The sequence below is a fragment of the Candidozyma haemuli genome (genome assembly GCF_002926055.2).
Source record: "Candidozyma haemuli strain B11899 chromosome Unknown C_2014730914, whole genome shotgun sequence".
Taxonomy (NCBI): domain Eukaryota; kingdom Fungi; phylum Ascomycota; class Pichiomycetes; order Serinales; family Metschnikowiaceae; genus Candidozyma; species Candidozyma haemuli.
In genome coordinates this window covers 1,443,159-1,460,357 of record NW_020289904.1, presented here as the reverse complement: position 1 = coordinate 1,460,357, position 17,199 = coordinate 1,443,159, and the positions used below count along the sequence as shown (strand labels likewise).

Genomic DNA, 17,199 nt, shown 5'->3' with positions numbered 1-17,199 from the left:
TATCTAAAGGGAGAAGCTTCTTCTGATGTTACTGAATAACATGAAGATATCGTAGAAGAATAATGCGCTTCTTCTTCTTTCGTAGGCAAGCCAACTTGTAAGACGGTGATACATCCAGTTTAATGAGTATGTCTTGTAGGTATTATTGTCTTTTTCCTTGCTCTCATCGTACACCACTCTGGCACAATAGTTGGCCAAAATCAAAAAGGTTCTCTCAGGACCCAAAGGATTGTCCAAATTTTCATCCAAATTTCTTGTCAAGTCATTCGTCTTCAAAATCAAGAGCACCATACGGGGCATATTACTCAAAATATCCATCAAGTCTTCAAGGACGCCCTCTTCAGAATGCAATTGATGTTGCATGTTCTTGACCTCCTCCGAGTCTCTTGATTTGGAGATATCGTAGTTTAAAGCGGTATCAGGGTCCCTTCCAGTAATTGCTGCTGCAAAGATTTGAAACTTTCTATGACCTTTCACATACGCTACTTTCTCGGCGTAGTGCTTCATTTCAGGAATATTATTGTCCAAGATTGCCAACCACAAATGGGCATAATCCCGTTTTAATTGAAGGGGAATATAGCGGTAAAGGCCATGGTCGTATAAAACGATTTCGAAATTACGGCCACTTCCACTTTCGGATTTGGGAACCTTTCTAATGGCCAAGTTACCACCATGTGGATCGCAATGCAAACCCGCATCTGGAAGGAAAATCATGTTGTTGAAGATGTGGGAAAGACAAGATGACACTTCGGCAGTATTAATGTTGTGTTTTTTGATGTATGCCAAATCATCAAGTCTAGCACCTGCGACGAACTCCATGATGAGGATTCTTTTATCAGCGGATACGACTTTTGGAATCCGTAAGGCCGTCTCTTTTTTGTATTTTTCAAAGTACTTCGCTGTTGTCTCAGCGTTCCGAGCTTCATTGACGAAATCCAACTCCACGTAAATCGAACTCTGCATTTCGTCACCAAGCCAGGTCATAGGATATTCCGGGAATACCTTATACATAAGGTCAAACACCGTCTGAGTCATGTAAATGTCTAGAGGCACGAACTCAGCAAGTGATGGATGCTGCACTTTCACGGCAACTTTTTCTCCAGTATCTTTCAACGTAGCAATGTGAACCTGGGCCAAAGAAGCAACACCAACAGGCTCTGGATTAAACTCACTGAATATACTGTCGAGGGATGTTCCTTTATCAGTAAGAAACATCTGTTCTATTTCCTCGATCGAAGAACGAGGACATCTATCTTGGAGTGGAATCATGGTATCGGTCCACTCCTTGGGAAGCAAGTATGTCAACGCAGACACATGCTGTCCTAATTTAATAAAAACACCACCATTCTTTTCCAAAGCTTTCAAGGTTATCTTAGCAGCTTTGAGGTGAGCTTCAGACAATGCCTTGCTGCGTTCGTGTGGATCATCAAAGTCCTTCCCGAGGACGTTAAAATAGATGTTGAAACACTTTGCAGTAGCCACCGTCACCACACTGATACGCTTAGACGTATAGTACATGTGCTTTACTGAATCACGCACAGTGTCATTGGTGGCGTATAAGGTAGCTCCAGCAAGACCGGCAGCAGCGGCAACCTTGATAGCTGTGAATGAGCGTTTCTTCGGATTTGCTGTGGAGGTGTAGCGTCGACTTATTGAACGTGCTGGGGCAAACGAGTGTCTACAAGAGACACGACCGTGACCCAAAAATGCATTATGTCGAAACATCAATGGGAAAGTGAATAGTTGTCTATGCTGTAATAGATCTAAACTGAAGGGTCCTCAATGTGTAAGGACCTTTTTCAACTCAGATCATGTGACAGAGAAGGCAATGAAGCCCGGAGCAATGGCTGCGAAAAACCCGTTGTAAGTGGGGTTTATCAGATCTACGATTTATCTCCATGAATAGAACTAAAATTACTGTACACCAAAATAAAAAAAAGGGAAGTATAAAACAAGATTGGACGTTTAAAAGAGGGGACAGGCGTATTGCCTAAGCTCATTGGAACATGCCCTCGATGTTGGGGTTGTTTAGATCACCAGGGCCAAACTGCACCATGAGCGTCTCATCTGGGAAAAGATCAAAATTGAAGTTAGGCAATGTATCCCAGTCCATTGCTCCTGACATTGGGCTCGGTTGTGGCATTTGGAAAGGCGGAATGGACATAGGAGGAGCCGGCATCATAGGCGGGAATCCATTAGGCTTTGGCAGTGGCCTCTTGAGAGGAGGAGGAGGAGGTGCTTCCACTGGCGGGTTAACATCTCCACAAGGACTTCTTCTGATATTACTTTCGTGGAAGCTAGGCGTCTTAGTGTTGCCTCGAAGAGATTCGTGATCGAATGGACACATCCTCTTGCGAGGTTCTGTCGAAGGTGAGTTGTGTTCATCTTTGACGCGGCTGAATTGCGACGAAGTATCAGTGACAGAGCCATTCCTGGAAAAGGATGTTCTTGGAGAAGCGGAGAACGGTTCAAAAGCTTCAAATCCACCTCCCTGATGCAGCACGGGACACTTGTTTGGCATACCCTTGCTGGCCCTCCTGGCATCGCCTGCAGCTGCAACCTTTGCTGGGCTGGGTAAGACAGGACATGTATCCATAAGCTTACCTGATTTGAAAACATCGGCATGGATTCTCGCATAAGCAGCTGGATTCATTCTATGAGAGTTCCGAACGAATGTCATGTAGAATTTCCACATCTTGGAGACCCGGCTAAAGCTATCTCTGTTCAACAGATTCTCAAGAAGCATGAGCACAGAGTCCGTGGATGTGATGAGCTGCTCTTTCTGTTGCACAGGTATGGTAAAGGGCCTCATGTTGTCCGATGGGGCCGTATACACAAGAGATGATGGAGCGGGTGTTTCATTAGAGTCTGCACCATCCCCACTCTCATCTCTCTTGAAACGAATGAGGAGACCCACAATCAAGTGTGATACCCTAGACAATATCTCTGCCACAGCACCTAGAATATACTGAGAGCCGGTGTTCTTTGAAAACTGTTTCACGCTTTCTTGTAAAAAATTGATCAAATCTAAGCCCTTCGTGAAAAGAAGTGGCAAGATCTGACAGACTGATTCGTAGTCCAAGTCTTCCTCACATTGTAAGAACACGATGAAGGAGATATAAAAGTCCAAGTATTGAAACATACTTCTGACCTCAAAGTACCGGGACATTCTCAACTTTGTAAGGGAAAAGTCCTCGATCCATGCTGCAATTTCTTTCGTCAAACGTTGCAAGTCGGCAACAGTTACATTAGATCCCGACAGACGACAAGTACTTTTGCGAAGCGTTAGGAATATCTTTGAGCTCAAGTAATAGACATGTAGAGATGCCAATAGTTCTGCAATCAGGTCATCTCCTGGGTCTGACTTCTGCTTGGAAACAAATTTAAGATGATCCTGATTCTCAGTAGCCTCATGAATATTCTCGAAATAACTTTCGATCATTTTATCGAGCTTGTCGGAATGACGATGCATTGGAACTGTGTTGAAAGTAACATGATTGATAATCCTCATAAAGTCGACCCACATATGACTAAGGTGTAGCCTAAGTTCCTTTTGTCTACTCACAGACATGTTGGCACCGTTGAAACGAATATGGGATGGATCAGCCCAAAGACGGAGCCTGCTGTCATCCTTATCGAGCATATCAAGCATTTTTGTAAGGATAGAAGTGAAGCACAGGCGAATATCGCTTGTATTGCCAGGCTTTATGTAAAGGGCAATGCACCTGTTGAGAAAGCCCATGAATACAGCAAGGCAAGGCAACAGGCTACTGAGTTCGTAATTCTGTTGCAGCGATGAAAATGATTCCAAAAACTCACGAATAGAATCGTGGACGTTTGTTCTCTTATACCCCAAGCCTTGATGCACAGCTTCCAAGGGAAAAACCTCATGAAAGGCTTTCAGAGTCTCATCTGCTTTACCAGTTCTCAGTCGCAAGACGTCTAAGGCTTCTTCAACCATGAGACCGAGCATGCTCAAATATATTCCCTTTAACCTGGCAAAAGATATGACCTCTGCTTCACTGACTTTAGCATCAAGGGAGGAAAGATCTAGTTCAACCTGGTTTCCAACTCTGCGGAAGAGGCTGAGAATATCATCGTGGTAAAAACGGAACAAATTCCTCGATTCAAGCTCGTACAGCAGGATCAGCGAAGGAGTATTTGAAATGTTCAAGTAGAAGTTAATCAAGAAGACAAGCTGATCATATTGCATTTGCTCCAGACCACGGCCGTAGCTGATGATCTCTGTCCAAAGCTTTTGGAGCAGAGAAATGACGGAACTGGTATCGTTCTGGTTAATCTGGGAGTAATCTGTTGGCTCATTCTTTATCCGCATACTATGAGATCGGCTCATAGGCGTTCCGACTCGGTTGGAAGACTCCTCAACCATCAAATTAAACTCACAAGCGACAACAGGGCATTGGTGGTGTCCACAGGATGGCCCATGTTCATGAGAACCTCCTGTAACAGGACAACCGTTATCTCCATAAACAGTAGGCTCAGATCTGGGATACTTACTTAGCAAGCTAGTCTTATACATGTGATAAGACTTTTGTAGGTTGGTGATCTTGTACCAAAGCCCCGTTAGCTGAGGGTCAAGCTTGATGATGTTAAGCCACGAATAGAGCTTTGCAACGAACGTCTCCGAGCATTTACTCTTCTTCAGGTACCTGAATCCCTTGAGGGAATAAAAGTTATCGTCCAAGACTTCTGGCGTCAGGGTCTGTGTGTCAGTGGTGTCAAGCTTACGCAAGATCGATATCGCCGAGGCGGCTGCATCCTCCAGTAGAACGTAGCTTGTGGTCTCAGAAGACGGCAGGTGGACTGAGCCGTTTGATACAGAAGCCTTATCTAGATCAGTTCGGCTTGAATTTGATATTTGTGCTCGAAGAGCCTCGATTTCGTTTCTTTGAGCAGCGATGGTCTTCTCCATCGCCGCCTTGAGCTCCACATACTCAGCACTCGTCCTCACGTCATCCTTCAAACCCTGAGTCCCCGCTGCCTTCTTCACCTCGTCATCAACCCAGTTCGGCTCCACATACACACAGAGATGCCCAACGTTGTTCTTGACACATCCAGTACACGGTCTCTTCCTGTCGCAGCGAACCTTACGTTTTTTGCAACTGAGGCACGAGATCGGGGCCCTTTTGCGCAGCCGTTTCTCCATTCCAAGCAAAATGAATAGGTTCAGTCACCAGGATGTGGTTGGAAAGTTATGAAAAAAAAACGTCAATCTTCAACGCTTACAAATGCCCGCCCGTCGGAAGTAATAGGTACTTTAGCCTATTCAGAAAGTGCGATAAGTGCGAGAGAAAGCAGAGCGGTAGATCCGAAGTGGCCTGGCTTTCGTGCCGGAGTGGGCTGCACAGGCCCTGACAAAACACTAATAGCGAATGCTCGAGTGAGCGAGTCGGCTTCCTGCACTAGCACTAGAAATACAGCACATCTATGGGCCAGCATAGGTTATATGATGTAGTGGAAGGTCACGAGGTATATGTAGGGGGATAAAGGAAGAAGGGTGGAAACAATGCAGGGGTTCTTATGGTGTTTGGAAACTCGCTGGCTTGTCTTGTCTTGGGTTGGTTGTCTAGTCTTCTTTCGCAGCCAAACTTGCAGAGACAGGGCATCAGATCCTTCAAGTGGTCTGGGAAAGAGCCTATTGGCTGGAAAGAGGTGGTGGGGAGTTGGGGTTGGTTGAACGTGATGAATGGACATTCTTTGATAGGTTTGCCGATCTTTATGGGTTTTTGGTTTGGTCGGATGTGTGACTTTTTCCGTTAAGCACTTCCGGTGGTTGGTGAGGTCGCTCCGTGAAATATTCCGTTTCTTGGTACAAACCTTACATGGCACACAAAACACGGATATGCTACGAGGAATGGAAGAAAGAGGCTGTGGGTGTTTTTATCAAGTTGGATTTTGATTTTGGAAAACTTGACTGGTGGTTTCTGGTTGGGCCTAGCTTTCTTCTCTATGAGTGCACGTGACTCAACTGCCAGTAGAAGCCTCATCCTTACACTCTCTTGTTACATCCACCGCCATGTCCACTGGTGTTCCCATCAAGCTTCTAAATGAGGCACAAGGCCACGTTGTGTCCCTAGAATTAACTAATGGAGATACGTATAGAGGCAAGTTGCAGGAGTCCGAGGACAACATGAACTTGTCGCTTGATGATGTTACCATCACGAAAGGCAAAACCGGTGAAACTTCCTTCAAGGGAAATGTATTCGTCAGGGGCTCGATGATACGATTTGTCAGTGTCCCAGATATCCTACAATATGCTCCAATGTTTTTCATGAAGCCTAGCGAAAAGCCCAAGCCTCCAGTTAGAGGACCACCGCCAAAAAGGACCAAACATTAGACCTCTGGCTTACAGCTGTATATTATTTATCCTTGTATATTACCAACATGCAAATGTCTCGATTGACCTTTATAATTTCCAATATTCATTAATCATTCCTCCATTGTCTCGTCGGCTGCTTCTCTCACGCATTGCTTAAGATGTAGCATAGCTGCAGAAACAATCTCTGGGTCGTCATCATCCTCTTCCAAAAGCACATCACCATCTCTGTCGTAGATAGAGCTCAACCAGTGAGACGTCACATCTACTAATTTAGACTGGTCCACCTCCAGGTAAGCAATTCCTGGGGTTTGCTTATCGGTGCCGAGCTTGATACTCCCTGAGGGCACCAAGCGCTCTCGCACTTCTTCGAGCGCTTGTTGATAAGCCTGTTGTTGTTCCAATAACTCGCAAATCTCCTCTTTGTCCTCGTGAAATGCTTTCTGAGCACTCATTGAACTATCAACTGATGAGTAGGAAGAGTTATTTGTAGTGAGCTCAGTATTGATGTTGTTGGAGTACCCAAAGAGTTTCTGTAGAAAAGCCCGTTTCTGGAGCACTTGAACCCTTCGTTTTCCTGAAATTGTATGGTTTGATGAGTACATCTTCTCGTAATCATCTGATTGCTGCATCGCGTGTGCCCAGAGAGCCTTCTTCTCTTCTCTTTCATATTGATCTAGATTAGGGACGCCAGAGCACATCTCTAGTTGTTTAAAATGAGCGCTGACAACTTCTAACTCCGACCGAGAGAGCTCTGGAATCAGAGCTATGGCCTCATTAGAAGAGCTTGGTTCATTCCATTCGTCAGTACCTCTATCTATGCTCACCTCTTCTTCCGCTCCAAAATCATAACTATCATCATCGAACCATAGTTCGTCATCCTGCTTTGAATACTCAAATACTCTGTTGCAGCTCACACTTTCAGCTGATTCCCATGCCTTGATCTGAGACAGCCTTACTGGAGGTAACGCTGGCTTGAGAGGTTCCGCGGGAGAACTGGGCAGCAGCAGGGACTGCGGAGCCATTGCATTCTTCTCCTTCAAAGACTTCTGCTTCTTCGTGAAGACCAGGTAATCAAAATGAGACATATCAGCTGGTTTATGGAGAACGAATGGCTGTGGTGGAGCATATGACTTCCTCAGTTGCTGGAGGTTTAAGAGTTTCTTAGACGCTTTTGCTCCTTCAGGCTTAAGACTGGGTCTAAGAGACTTGGCCTTTTTCTTGTGATGATCATTCTTCTTTTCAACGAAAGGCTGTTCTTGTTTGATACGTCGTATGTTATTGCTGGGAGTAGAGATTGTCGATGTAGATGATGATACCGTCCGCAGGGTCAAGTTGGACATATTGTGGGATGAAAAATCGGCAAAAGAGTGGGATGACACTCGTAGCCTAGGCAAAGTCGCCGAGGGCTTTCTCTCCGTCATTTTTGGTACCAGCCAAATTAAAAGTACGTGAGAATAAAGTTGGTTTGAAACGTTCCCTTGATGTATTTGTGTTATTGATATGTTAGGAATGCAGGAGCAATATTTACCAGTCCTGTGGACCTGATGATATGGACAATAAAATGAGACAAAATGAAATTATTCATACCTGATCAAATAAAATACTATTGTTGACTTACTCTCTGTCGATTTTTACTCTTTCGAATTTTGTGTGGCTTTGACAGTACCTCGAAGAACGTACTGGATCCAACACGACGTTTCTTCATACTTAATGGGTTTTACCTCAGTAAATCGACAATTAGAAGCTTAACTTTCCTCTTTACGACGAGAAACACTTAAAAATGATGTTGGTCTATCGATGTCGATTCTGTGCTTCTTTTCTTCATTCGAGGGTCAAATGATGGCTGGTAAGTCTCCTGTATCGATGCCCTAAGTAAAATGCTCCAAACGTTCGGAGACTATTCTTATGATCTTAAGTTTAAAATGAAATCTATTAGAAATTAAATTCATGAATTGCAAAAGTTTGTTGTTGGTATGGCTTGTCGATACCTACTAGTGTTAGGCGAGCCTCAAACTTCCACACAGAACTCCTAAGTTCTCTTTCTCTACCCTTCTATCGATCAAATAACTATTAATTGCTGACCCAACAGTCATAATTCTCCCCTCCTCCTTCACATTTTCCTTCTCTTGTACTGTAATGGCCGATGCCAATTCGTTTTCGCAGCCATTACCACCTATACCTACAACGTGCAACAATCAACATAAGCGATACCAAAACTCACAAAGCTCGTGATAAGTACATGCTGAGTAGTTAAATGACAGAGAATTGGAAGGAACCCATTCTTTTGGCACGATTTTAGATGTCCTCTTTCATTATGTATCCACTCACGTGATTAGGGTTAGTGCCCTAGATATCACCTCAGACTGCATGGGACAGAATTTGTGCTGGGCACATCGCAAAAAATTCTCCCGCGATCACTACTGAAAATTCCTTCTCACTGTAAGTTAACTATACCAACAAGAACCAAAGATGGCTACTGAGTTGACTGTGCAATCTGAGAGAGCTTTCCAGAAGGTATGTTATTACCATGAATATCCTAGCACATTGAAATACGTTTGGCAATGAAATTCCCAACCTAGAGTCCCGAAAATCCACCCGTTAAAGATTCAACCAAGAGATGAAAGGGGACGAGATAGTGACAGAGAATACCCCCCAATATCCATGCAATAGATCCTTAATGTCAAACTACTTTCACTAAGTGCCTCCAATTTAAAGCAATTTACTAACTTTTAGCAACCACACATCTTCACCAACCCAAAGACCAAGGGTAACAAGAAGGCTAAGAGATGGGTGAAGGAAGTCGGTTTGGGCTTCAAGACCCCTAAGTCTGCCATCGAGGGTTCTTACATTGACAAGAAGTGTCCATTCGTCGGTGACATCTCCATCAGAGGTAAGATTTTGACCGGAACTGTTGTTTCCACCAAAATGCACAGAACTATCATCATCAGAAGAGACTACCTCCACTTTGTTCCAAAATACAACAGATACGAGAAGAGACACAAGAACGTCGCTGCTCACGTTTCCCCAGCTTTCCGTATCCAGGAGGGTGACGTTGTTGTCGTTGGTCAGTGCAGACCTCTTTCTAAGACTGTTAGATTCAACGTCTTGAAGGTTGCTGTCTCCAAGGCCAAGTCTAAGCAGTTCACCAAGTTCTAAGCCTGTTTGCATATTAAATAAATCAGGTGTTAGGCTTTTGTACCTTAATGTTAAAATAAGATAAAAAAAAAAAACATGTTGTAGGCTATATCTATTTACGCATTGGAAGGCTTTTCTTTCCGCTTCACCACTAGCTCCTTCTCACCCCAAGCATTCAAGAATGCTTCTAGTTCTCCGTTTTTGTGCATTTCCTGGAAATCATCAGCTCCGCCTCGACTCTGTGGGTTCGAGGCGCCAACTAGAACGTTAGGGACTGTCCTGCGGCCTGTTATCTCTGCCAAGTACTCTTGGAGTTCTTTACCATGCTTTGCCTTGTCAAGCTCAACTATTATAGGTGGTGGCACGATATCATAGGAATCCAGTAATAACAGTTTCAATGCTTTGGAAAATGGACAGTATGTTTTTGAAAAGACTGTCATGGGCGCCAATGCACGTATCTGCCTGTAGTCCTTTGCTGGGTCGTATTCTTCATTGGAGGGGCTATCTTCCTGGACGGTTTGCTCCACCTCGCCATTGTTCTCTGCTTCTTCTTTACCCTTTGATTTGGATATTTCTGCGTTTATGGCCGCGTCGACCTTGTCGTTATTTGCTGATTCCAAGAGAGTGTTTCCAGCGGTCTTCTCCACCACCAGTACCTTCTTTGCTCTCGAGTCTTTTGTGAAGAAAAGCACAGAAAGTAGCGTGACAGCACCGATTGCAAGAGCTAGCACCCTTATTTTCCGATTTGAAACCATGGCAGTCCTCAGGTTCAAATTGTAGTAGGAAAAGCAAGTTTTGATATTAGACTACCCCAGAGCGCGAAATTGGTAGATGCCCAGAGAGGCAGAGTCAGTTGCATAGGACAGGTGGCACAGAAGTAACTCTGGGAAGAAGATCCAAGAAAGAGAAATCTACGTTCCAAAAAGTTTTGCTTTGAAGATTAGATTGTTTTAGTACACTTTGACATTTCAAACCAAGACGCGTATATAGTATCAGAGCTGAAAAACCATATACGCAGCCAGATGCAACGACTCCAGCCCAACCAGTGCGCTTATATGAGGCTGCAGACATACCTGAATAGACTGTGGTATGCATTGGAAAGGTTCCCAGCATAGAAAAGGCTTTGCTGTTTCATGTTGAAAAAGTTGGGGTTTCTGATATATAGCATCGTTCCTTCCCATGCGGCTTCTTGCCAGGTTTTCTTCCGCAAACCAGATCCTCGTTCTTCGAGGCTACAACACTGCTCTGTCCTTGTCGTCCATTGGTCAGTCTACGGTACGTCTCCAGTGGTAAATAGTAAACCATGCTCCATTTCCAAAAACGTTGGCCTCTTTCAACCACATAAAAACAAGCCCTGTAGCGGGGGTAGTAATCCGAAGTTAAGGAGCATGCACGATTCATTGGTCTCACTCGAGATGCCCAAAGACTGTCGGCAACATTCAACTAGTTTGCCGAGCGCCGCGGCAACACGCCCATCTGACGCTACCTGAAAGGTTAAAGAAAAAGAAAAAAAAAGCCCCCGAAATGAATCCTGACATGCATTTGCAAGGTGGGGTCATCAAAACCGTGTTTTTCTTCGTGGAGGTGCCCCTCCTAGACATTTACGTTTTTGAAGTGTTATTCCTCGCTTACTGTTCGGGCCTTCACTTAGATCTGTCAAAAACTCTTGGCGCACTTTTGACAGGACCCCGTCGTGGAAGACAATACAGCTGTGATGGAGCCAAAATTTTAAAAAAGATGCTGAAAATTTCTTGACCGATTGCCCTCTGCTTTTTACGTTGGGGTACCTCTCGTAATCCATGGAATGTGTTATTTTTTTTACGTTTTCTCCAGCCCTAGTAGCCGATATGCGTAGCCTTACTTCAAAACGGTATATAGTCGACGGGAGCCTGCGTTCAAATGCCAAATCCTTCCTATTGCCTTAGCTGCATGAGTGGTTGCAACCTCCAGATGCAACAAAGACGGTTCTGAAGCTCGGTGTTGTAACGCCACTTATCCCGTTTCGCCTGCGTTTATGTGAAGAAGCTGGTTGTAAAAATTTTTTGATCAATTGCCCCTCGAGCCCCACTTACCCCTCTGTACCTCTTCTCTCTACTTTTATAAACCGGCCTTGTTTTCTTATTTATTCTCTAATTTTAATCCTTTTTATTTTTTTCTATTGTGTCTTTTAGTGTTGGGTATACCATGACAGAGAGAAAAAACTCCCTCACGATGCTGATGTCTCCAGAATTGGAGAAACAAGACGTCCTTGTTCCACCTCCTACAGATGATAAGATGATGGAGCCTCCAAGCTTCACCATGGAATCGATCAAGAACTACTGTGTTACCAGAGTCACAACATTGATCCCTACTAAAGAGTACGTCCGTGCTAACAAAAACCTCTTGAATCCAATCCCTGCTTTGAGAGAGATCAGCGGGAAACAGTGGCTATTTATCTTGTGTGCGTTCATGGGCTGGACTTGGGATGCTTTTGATTTCTTCACTATTTCATTGAATGTGGATGTCCTTTCTGAGGAGCTTCACAAATCGACAACCGATATCACTTGGGCTATCACTTTGGTGCTCATGTTGCGTACCGTGGGTGCATTTATATTTGGTTACTTTGGTGATCGCTATGGAACGAAATGGCCATTTATTGTTAACTTGCTTCTTATGGTGATAATTCAAATTGGGTGCTCTTTCATCCAGACTTTCAAGCAGTTCCTCGGAGTCAGAGCTCTTTTTGGTATTATCATGGGTGGTATCTATGGTAATGCAACAGCCACTGCCTTGGATGATTGTCCTGCCAGAGCCAGAGGTTTTATTTCTGGTTTCCTCCAGCAAGGTTATGCCTTTGGATATTTGTTAGCTGTGATCTTCACCAGAGCTTTGGCGGATACCCAAAAGCATAAATGGAGAGCAGTTTATTGGTTTGCCGCATGTGTCACTGTAATCATCGCTGGGTCGAGAGCTTTGTTACCTGAAACAAACGCTTTCCTCCAGAAGAAGGCTTTCCAAAAACTTCAGCTTCAAGCCGGTATCGTTCCAGAATCTTTTGGAAGCAAAGCTAAGAAGGCACTTAAAATTTACTGGCTCATGACAATTTACATGATTCTTCTCATGGCCGGATTCAATTTCATGTCTCATGGTTCCCAAGACTTGTTTCCTACCTTCTTGACCCAACAGTTGGGTTTTTCCAAGGACAGATCCACCGTCACCAATTGTGTTGCCAATCTCGGTGCCATTGTTGGTGGTTTGATCATCGGTCACTTCTCTAACTTTATGGGAAGAAGATTATCCATCATCATTTGCTGTATCGGTGGTGGTGCTTTAATCTACCCATGGGGCTTTGTGAGAAATGATGGAATCAACGCAGCAGTGTTCTTCTTACAATTTTTCGTTCAAGGCGCCTTTGGTGTAATTCCAGCGCATTTGAGTGAATTGGCACATCCAGAATTTAAAGCCTTCACCGTTGGTTTGGCTTACCAGCTTGGTAACTTGGCTTCATCTGCCTCTTCTACTATAGAGTCCAAATTGGGTTCGCAGTTCCCTATAACCAACGAAGACGGCAAGACCATCTATGACTACGGTAAAGTCATGTCGATCTTCATGGGCTGTGTGTTTGCCTACAACTTAATCATGTCTTTCGTCGGTCCTGAGAATATGAATATCAGTCAGGAGGTCAATGATAACGAAAATGATCAGCAATCCGGTCTCGGATCCATGGAGAAGGTTGTACAGGAAGAGATAGAGAACTCAAGTGGGGCAAAGTCTGATAAGGAGTTTAAATAGACTTTAGGATACATGGACGGTCCAAAGGGAGTGTTCTATCAACATTTCTTTTTTTTGATTTCCACATTTTTTAATAATTTATCTAAAGACGTTGCGTGTTACAAAACCGTTAAATCGTGAACCGCATTGTTATATAAATACTCAAGAGTAGGTAACCTGCCTACAACTTCTCAGCAGTGGTTGGTCTGCCAATGGTGGTGACATCATTGTAGATCAACGTGGTGACGAAGTTAGAGTACTTCTCACCCAAAGCCTCTGGCTTGAAGTAGTCCAAAGCTGGCTTGAACTTGTTGCCGGCTGGGGCAGACTTGGCCAACTTAGAGTACTCCTCATCCAAGAGCTTGGCAACGTATTCCTTGGTGATCTTCTGACCCTGGTCGTTGAGAGCACCGTGGGTAACCCATTGCCAAAGCTGGGTTCTGGAAACCTCGGCGGTAGCAGCGTCCTCCATCAAGTAGTTGATTGGGACACAACCGACGTTACGCAACCAAGCTTCAATGTAAGACAAACCAATGATGCAGTTAGTTCTGATACCTTGCTCGGTAATCTTAGCGTCTGGAACGTATGGGCTCAACAAGTCTCTGGCGGTGACAGGCTTGTATGGAACCTTTGGTGGGACGTTGATCTGGTTTGGACCCTTCATGTGCTCGTTGAAGACCTTCAACACGACAGGAACCAAAGCTGGGTGGGCAACCCAACAAGAGTCACAGCCAGCAGTGACCTCTCTCAACTTGTCCTTGGTAACGTTCTCCAAAGCAGCTCTGTTTCTGGCCTCGTCATCCTTGATAGGAATCTGAGCAGCCATACCACCCAAAGCGTGGACCTGTCTCTTGTGACAAGTGTGGACCAACAACTTAACGTAGGAGGCCATGAATGGAGAGGCCATGGTGACCTGAGATCTGTCTGGCAAGATGAACTCCTTGTGCTTTCTCAAAGACTTGATGAAAGAGAAGATGTAGTCCCATCTACCACAGTTCAAACCACCAATGTGCTGTCTCAATTGGTAAATGATCTCGTCCATCTGGAAAGCAGCTGGCAAGGTCTCAATCAAGACGGAACCTCTGATGGTACCTCTTGGAAGACCAATGTAGTCCTGGGAGTGGTTGAAAATGTCATTCCACAACTTAGCCTCCAAGTGGTGCTCCATCTTTGGCAAGTAGAAGTATGGACCGAAGCCACGCTCCAAGGTCTCTCTGGCGTTGTTGTAGAAGTAGAGAGCAAAGTCAAAGATACCACCAGAAACTGGCTCACCGTCAACCAAGACGTGCTTCTCATCCAAGTGCCAGCCTCTTGGTCTGACAATCAAGGTTGGAATGTGTCTCTTTGGGTCCAAGTTCAACTTGTAAGACTTACCGTTAGCCTCGTAAGTGACGTTTCTGCGGACACCGTCGTACAAGTTAACCTGACCGTCAACCAAGTTTCTCCAGGCTGGGGTCAAGGAGTCCTCAAAGTCAGCCATGTAAGTAGCAACGTTGGAGTTCAAAGCGTTGATAACCATCTTTCTGTCGGTTGGACCAGTGATTTCAACTCTTCTGTCCTGCAAGCCCTGGGCCAATGGAGGACCAGTCCAGGTTGGGTCCTCCCTGATGTGAGCAGTCTCAGGCAAGAAGTCTGGCAAGACACCATCGTCTCTCAACTGCTGCTGCTTCTCTCTGTTAGCCAACAAACGCTTTCTCTCACCGTTGAAAGCACGGTGCAAAGTAGCAACGAGACCCAAGGCCTCCTGGTTGAAAATGTGTTTAGCCTCCTGTGGAACAGGGGCCAAGATCTGAACGCCTTGCAATTTCAGAGATGTGGTTGGGAAAGGAGAAGACATAATTGAAACTCAATTAAAGAAAATTGCTGATGAATTCTTTTTGGGAATTTTTCTAAAGCCCCTTGAACGGTCGGCGGATGGGGTGCTCTTTATATATGCGCTCACAATGAAATATGGGTACCCCAGATTCCCGTTCCAGCGGATGTAACCCTGACTAGCAATCAGAGTCAGGGCTGCCCCAGCGCCTGTGACAAGACCCACCCACCTGCGTTAACTATGGTGGTGTCCGGGTTTCCGCACCACTTTCTCACCCGCCAGAGGTTCAGAGGTCCCGATAACCATGAACAATCTTATGTACCATCCCTTATATGGCGTGCCACTTTTGAATATCCGGGGCGCGCTCCCGGGCGAAGGGATATCTCTTGGCTATGTTCTGACGAATCCCGGCCATTTTTCCCGAGGAATATTCCTCGTGTGAAGCGGTTTCGGTTTCGGACTGCATCCTTGTAACAGTTTGGAAGAATCGGACGAGCCGGTTTATGGCTTCAGCATGATGGAAGTTATCTGGGAGAAGTGGTGGTACATGATAGTGGTTATGACGTAGGATTACTTGTTATCTATACAAACTCTCACTACGGGGAATTCGGCATTAAGGCACCAGCGTTTACTGCTTGGCCCACTTGATGCCCTCCTTGGCTGGCGTGATAACACCGTGCTGGGAAGGAACATAGTTCACTCTGTGGTAGGAGTTGATGTTCTTTCTCAAGACAAATTGGAAACAGGCAGCACCTCCCTGTCTGGCAGTGATGGTAGACGACGACAAGAAGTACTCCCAGATTCTGAACCACTTGATACCGTACTTGTTGATCACGTTGTCCTTGTTACCCATCCAGTTTCTGTACCATCTCCACAAAGTAGCAGAGTAAGACACACCAATGTTCTCAACAGACACAATCTCAAAGCCAGCGCTCTCCAAAGCACCAACAACGAAAGCAACAGGAGTAGAGGCATCGGCACCTGGGAAAATGTACTTGTTCATGAACAATCCCCAGACCAAGTCCTCGTATTGCCAGGACTTTCTCAAACCAGCGTACTGCAAGAAGAAAAGACCGTCATCTTCCAAAGAGTCGTAGACCTGAGCCAAGAAGGTACCAAATCTTCTGATACCAACGTGCTCGGCCATCTCAAGACAGGTGATCTTGTCGTACTTACCACTTGGCTTCTCGGACTTTGGAGCATCTCTGTAATCGCAGCACACAATTCTCGACTGATCAGATGGCACACCATAGTCAGACAAGAGCTGGTTACCCCACTTGGTCTGGTTTCTTCCCAAAGTGATACCGGTGATCTTAGAGCCAAATTGGGAGGAGCCGAAAGTGGCCCAAGTACCCCAACCGCAACCCAAGTCCAAGACGTGGTCGTCCTTGTCCAATTGAATCTTAGAAGCAACCACGTTCAACTTGTTGTCTTGCAATTCCTCCAAGGTTTCCTCGGAGGTGATGTCAGAGATGGTTCCCGAGGTGTAGATCATACGTGGACCCAAGAACCAGGTGTAGAAATCGTCACCTCTGTCGTAGTGGTCTCTGACCTGCTCCTCATCCTGAGACTGCGAGTGCATAATCACTTCTGGGATCATTCCCAACAAGAAGAAGCGGAAAAGAGACAAAGTGAAACGGAAGTTGGCCCAGTCGTGTCTGTATTCCATGATATCCAAAGCGTCACCCTTGAAGGAAACCTTACCCTCGAAGTACAACTCGTGGAAAGTCTCCATTGGGATCTTAGTACCCTTGCCACCGTTGGAGTCGATGTACTTGGCCTTCAATTCAGGAGTGTGGAACTCCAAGTAAGTAGAGATTGGCTTACCTGGGTACTTGACCTTCTCGTTAAGACGAGGGCTGAAGGTGGACATGAGGGTCCAGTAGGCCATCAAGATAGGAATTGCCAACAAGATGAAGAAGAAAATCCAAGTCTTGAAACCAAGACCCAATCTTCTCACAACAAGCCATGGAATACCAGCCAAAAGGGCAATCATGGCAGCGTTACTGAAGCTTCTGCTGCCTGGGCCGTCTGCTGGCAATGGGGCATTGTGAATAGCAGGGGAGCTCGTGGTACGAACACCGCTAGCGTCAGAAGCTGGAGGCTGAGGAGGAGCCTCTGGCGTCTTGATAAACTCAACACCAGCCAACATTCTTATTTT

General features: G+C 45.3%; 8 protein-coding genes across 8 annotated transcripts; 3 read left to right on the top strand and 5 right to left on the bottom strand. All coding sequences in view use genetic code 12, as the record gives it.

Moving 5' to 3' along the window:
- Positions 1–3: 3 nt before the first annotated feature.
- On the bottom strand, positions 4–5,167 carry CXQ85_002278 (uncharacterized protein; the record flags this gene model as incomplete). The annotated part of the gene is made up of 2 exons (XM_025485962.1): positions 4–1,648; positions 2,007–5,167. The coding sequence occupies 2 exons, from the start codon at positions 5,165–5,167 to the stop codon at positions 4–6; spliced, it is 4,806 nt and encodes a 1,601-aa protein (XP_025341427.1).
- An 870-nt stretch (positions 5,168–6,037) lies between these two features.
- On the top strand, positions 6,038–6,358 carry SMD3 (mRNA splicing protein; the record flags this gene model as incomplete). Its single annotated transcript, XM_025485961.1, has 1 exon — positions 6,038–6,358. The coding sequence occupies one exon, from the start codon at positions 6,038–6,040 to the stop codon at positions 6,356–6,358; it is 321 nt and encodes a 106-aa protein (XP_025341426.1).
- A 92-nt stretch (positions 6,359–6,450) lies between these two features.
- On the bottom strand, positions 6,451–7,761 carry CXQ85_002276 (uncharacterized protein; the record flags this gene model as incomplete). The annotated part of the gene is made up of 1 exon (XM_025485960.1): positions 6,451–7,761. The coding sequence occupies one exon, from the start codon at positions 7,759–7,761 to the stop codon at positions 6,451–6,453; it is 1,311 nt and encodes a 436-aa protein (XP_025341425.1).
- A 1,048-nt stretch (positions 7,762–8,809) lies between these two features.
- CXQ85_002275 (40S ribosomal protein uS17) lies at positions 8,810–9,496 on the top strand (the record flags this gene model as incomplete). The annotated part of the gene is made up of 2 exons (XM_025485959.1): positions 8,810–8,854; positions 9,101–9,496. 2 exons carry the CDS (start codon positions 8,810–8,812, stop codon positions 9,494–9,496), a joined length of 441 nt encoding a protein of 146 aa, XP_025341424.1.
- Positions 9,497–9,591: 95 nt separating this feature from the next.
- On the bottom strand, positions 9,592–10,230 carry CXQ85_002274 (glutathione-disulfide reductase; the record flags this gene model as incomplete). Its single annotated transcript, XM_025485958.1, has 1 exon — positions 9,592–10,230. The coding sequence occupies one exon, from the start codon at positions 10,228–10,230 to the stop codon at positions 9,592–9,594; it is 639 nt and encodes a 212-aa protein (XP_025341423.1).
- Positions 10,231–11,686: 1,456 nt separating this feature from the next.
- CXQ85_002273 (uncharacterized protein) lies at positions 11,687–13,246 on the top strand (the record flags this gene model as incomplete). Its single annotated transcript, XM_025485957.1, has 1 exon — positions 11,687–13,246. The coding sequence occupies one exon, from the start codon at positions 11,687–11,689 to the stop codon at positions 13,244–13,246; it is 1,560 nt and encodes a 519-aa protein (XP_025341422.1).
- A 160-nt stretch (positions 13,247–13,406) lies between these two features.
- On the bottom strand, positions 13,407–15,062 carry MLS1 (malate synthase; the record flags this gene model as incomplete). Its single annotated transcript, XM_025485956.1, has 1 exon — positions 13,407–15,062. The coding sequence occupies one exon, from the start codon at positions 15,060–15,062 to the stop codon at positions 13,407–13,409; it is 1,656 nt and encodes a 551-aa protein (XP_025341421.1).
- Positions 15,063–15,666: 604 nt separating this feature from the next.
- Positions 15,667–17,190, bottom strand: MTS1 (Mts1p; the record flags this gene model as incomplete). The annotated part of the gene is made up of 1 exon (XM_025485955.1): positions 15,667–17,190. One exon carries the CDS (start codon positions 17,188–17,190, stop codon positions 15,667–15,669), a length of 1,524 nt encoding a protein of 507 aa, XP_025341420.1.
- Between the last annotated feature and the right edge of the window lie 9 nt (positions 17,191–17,199).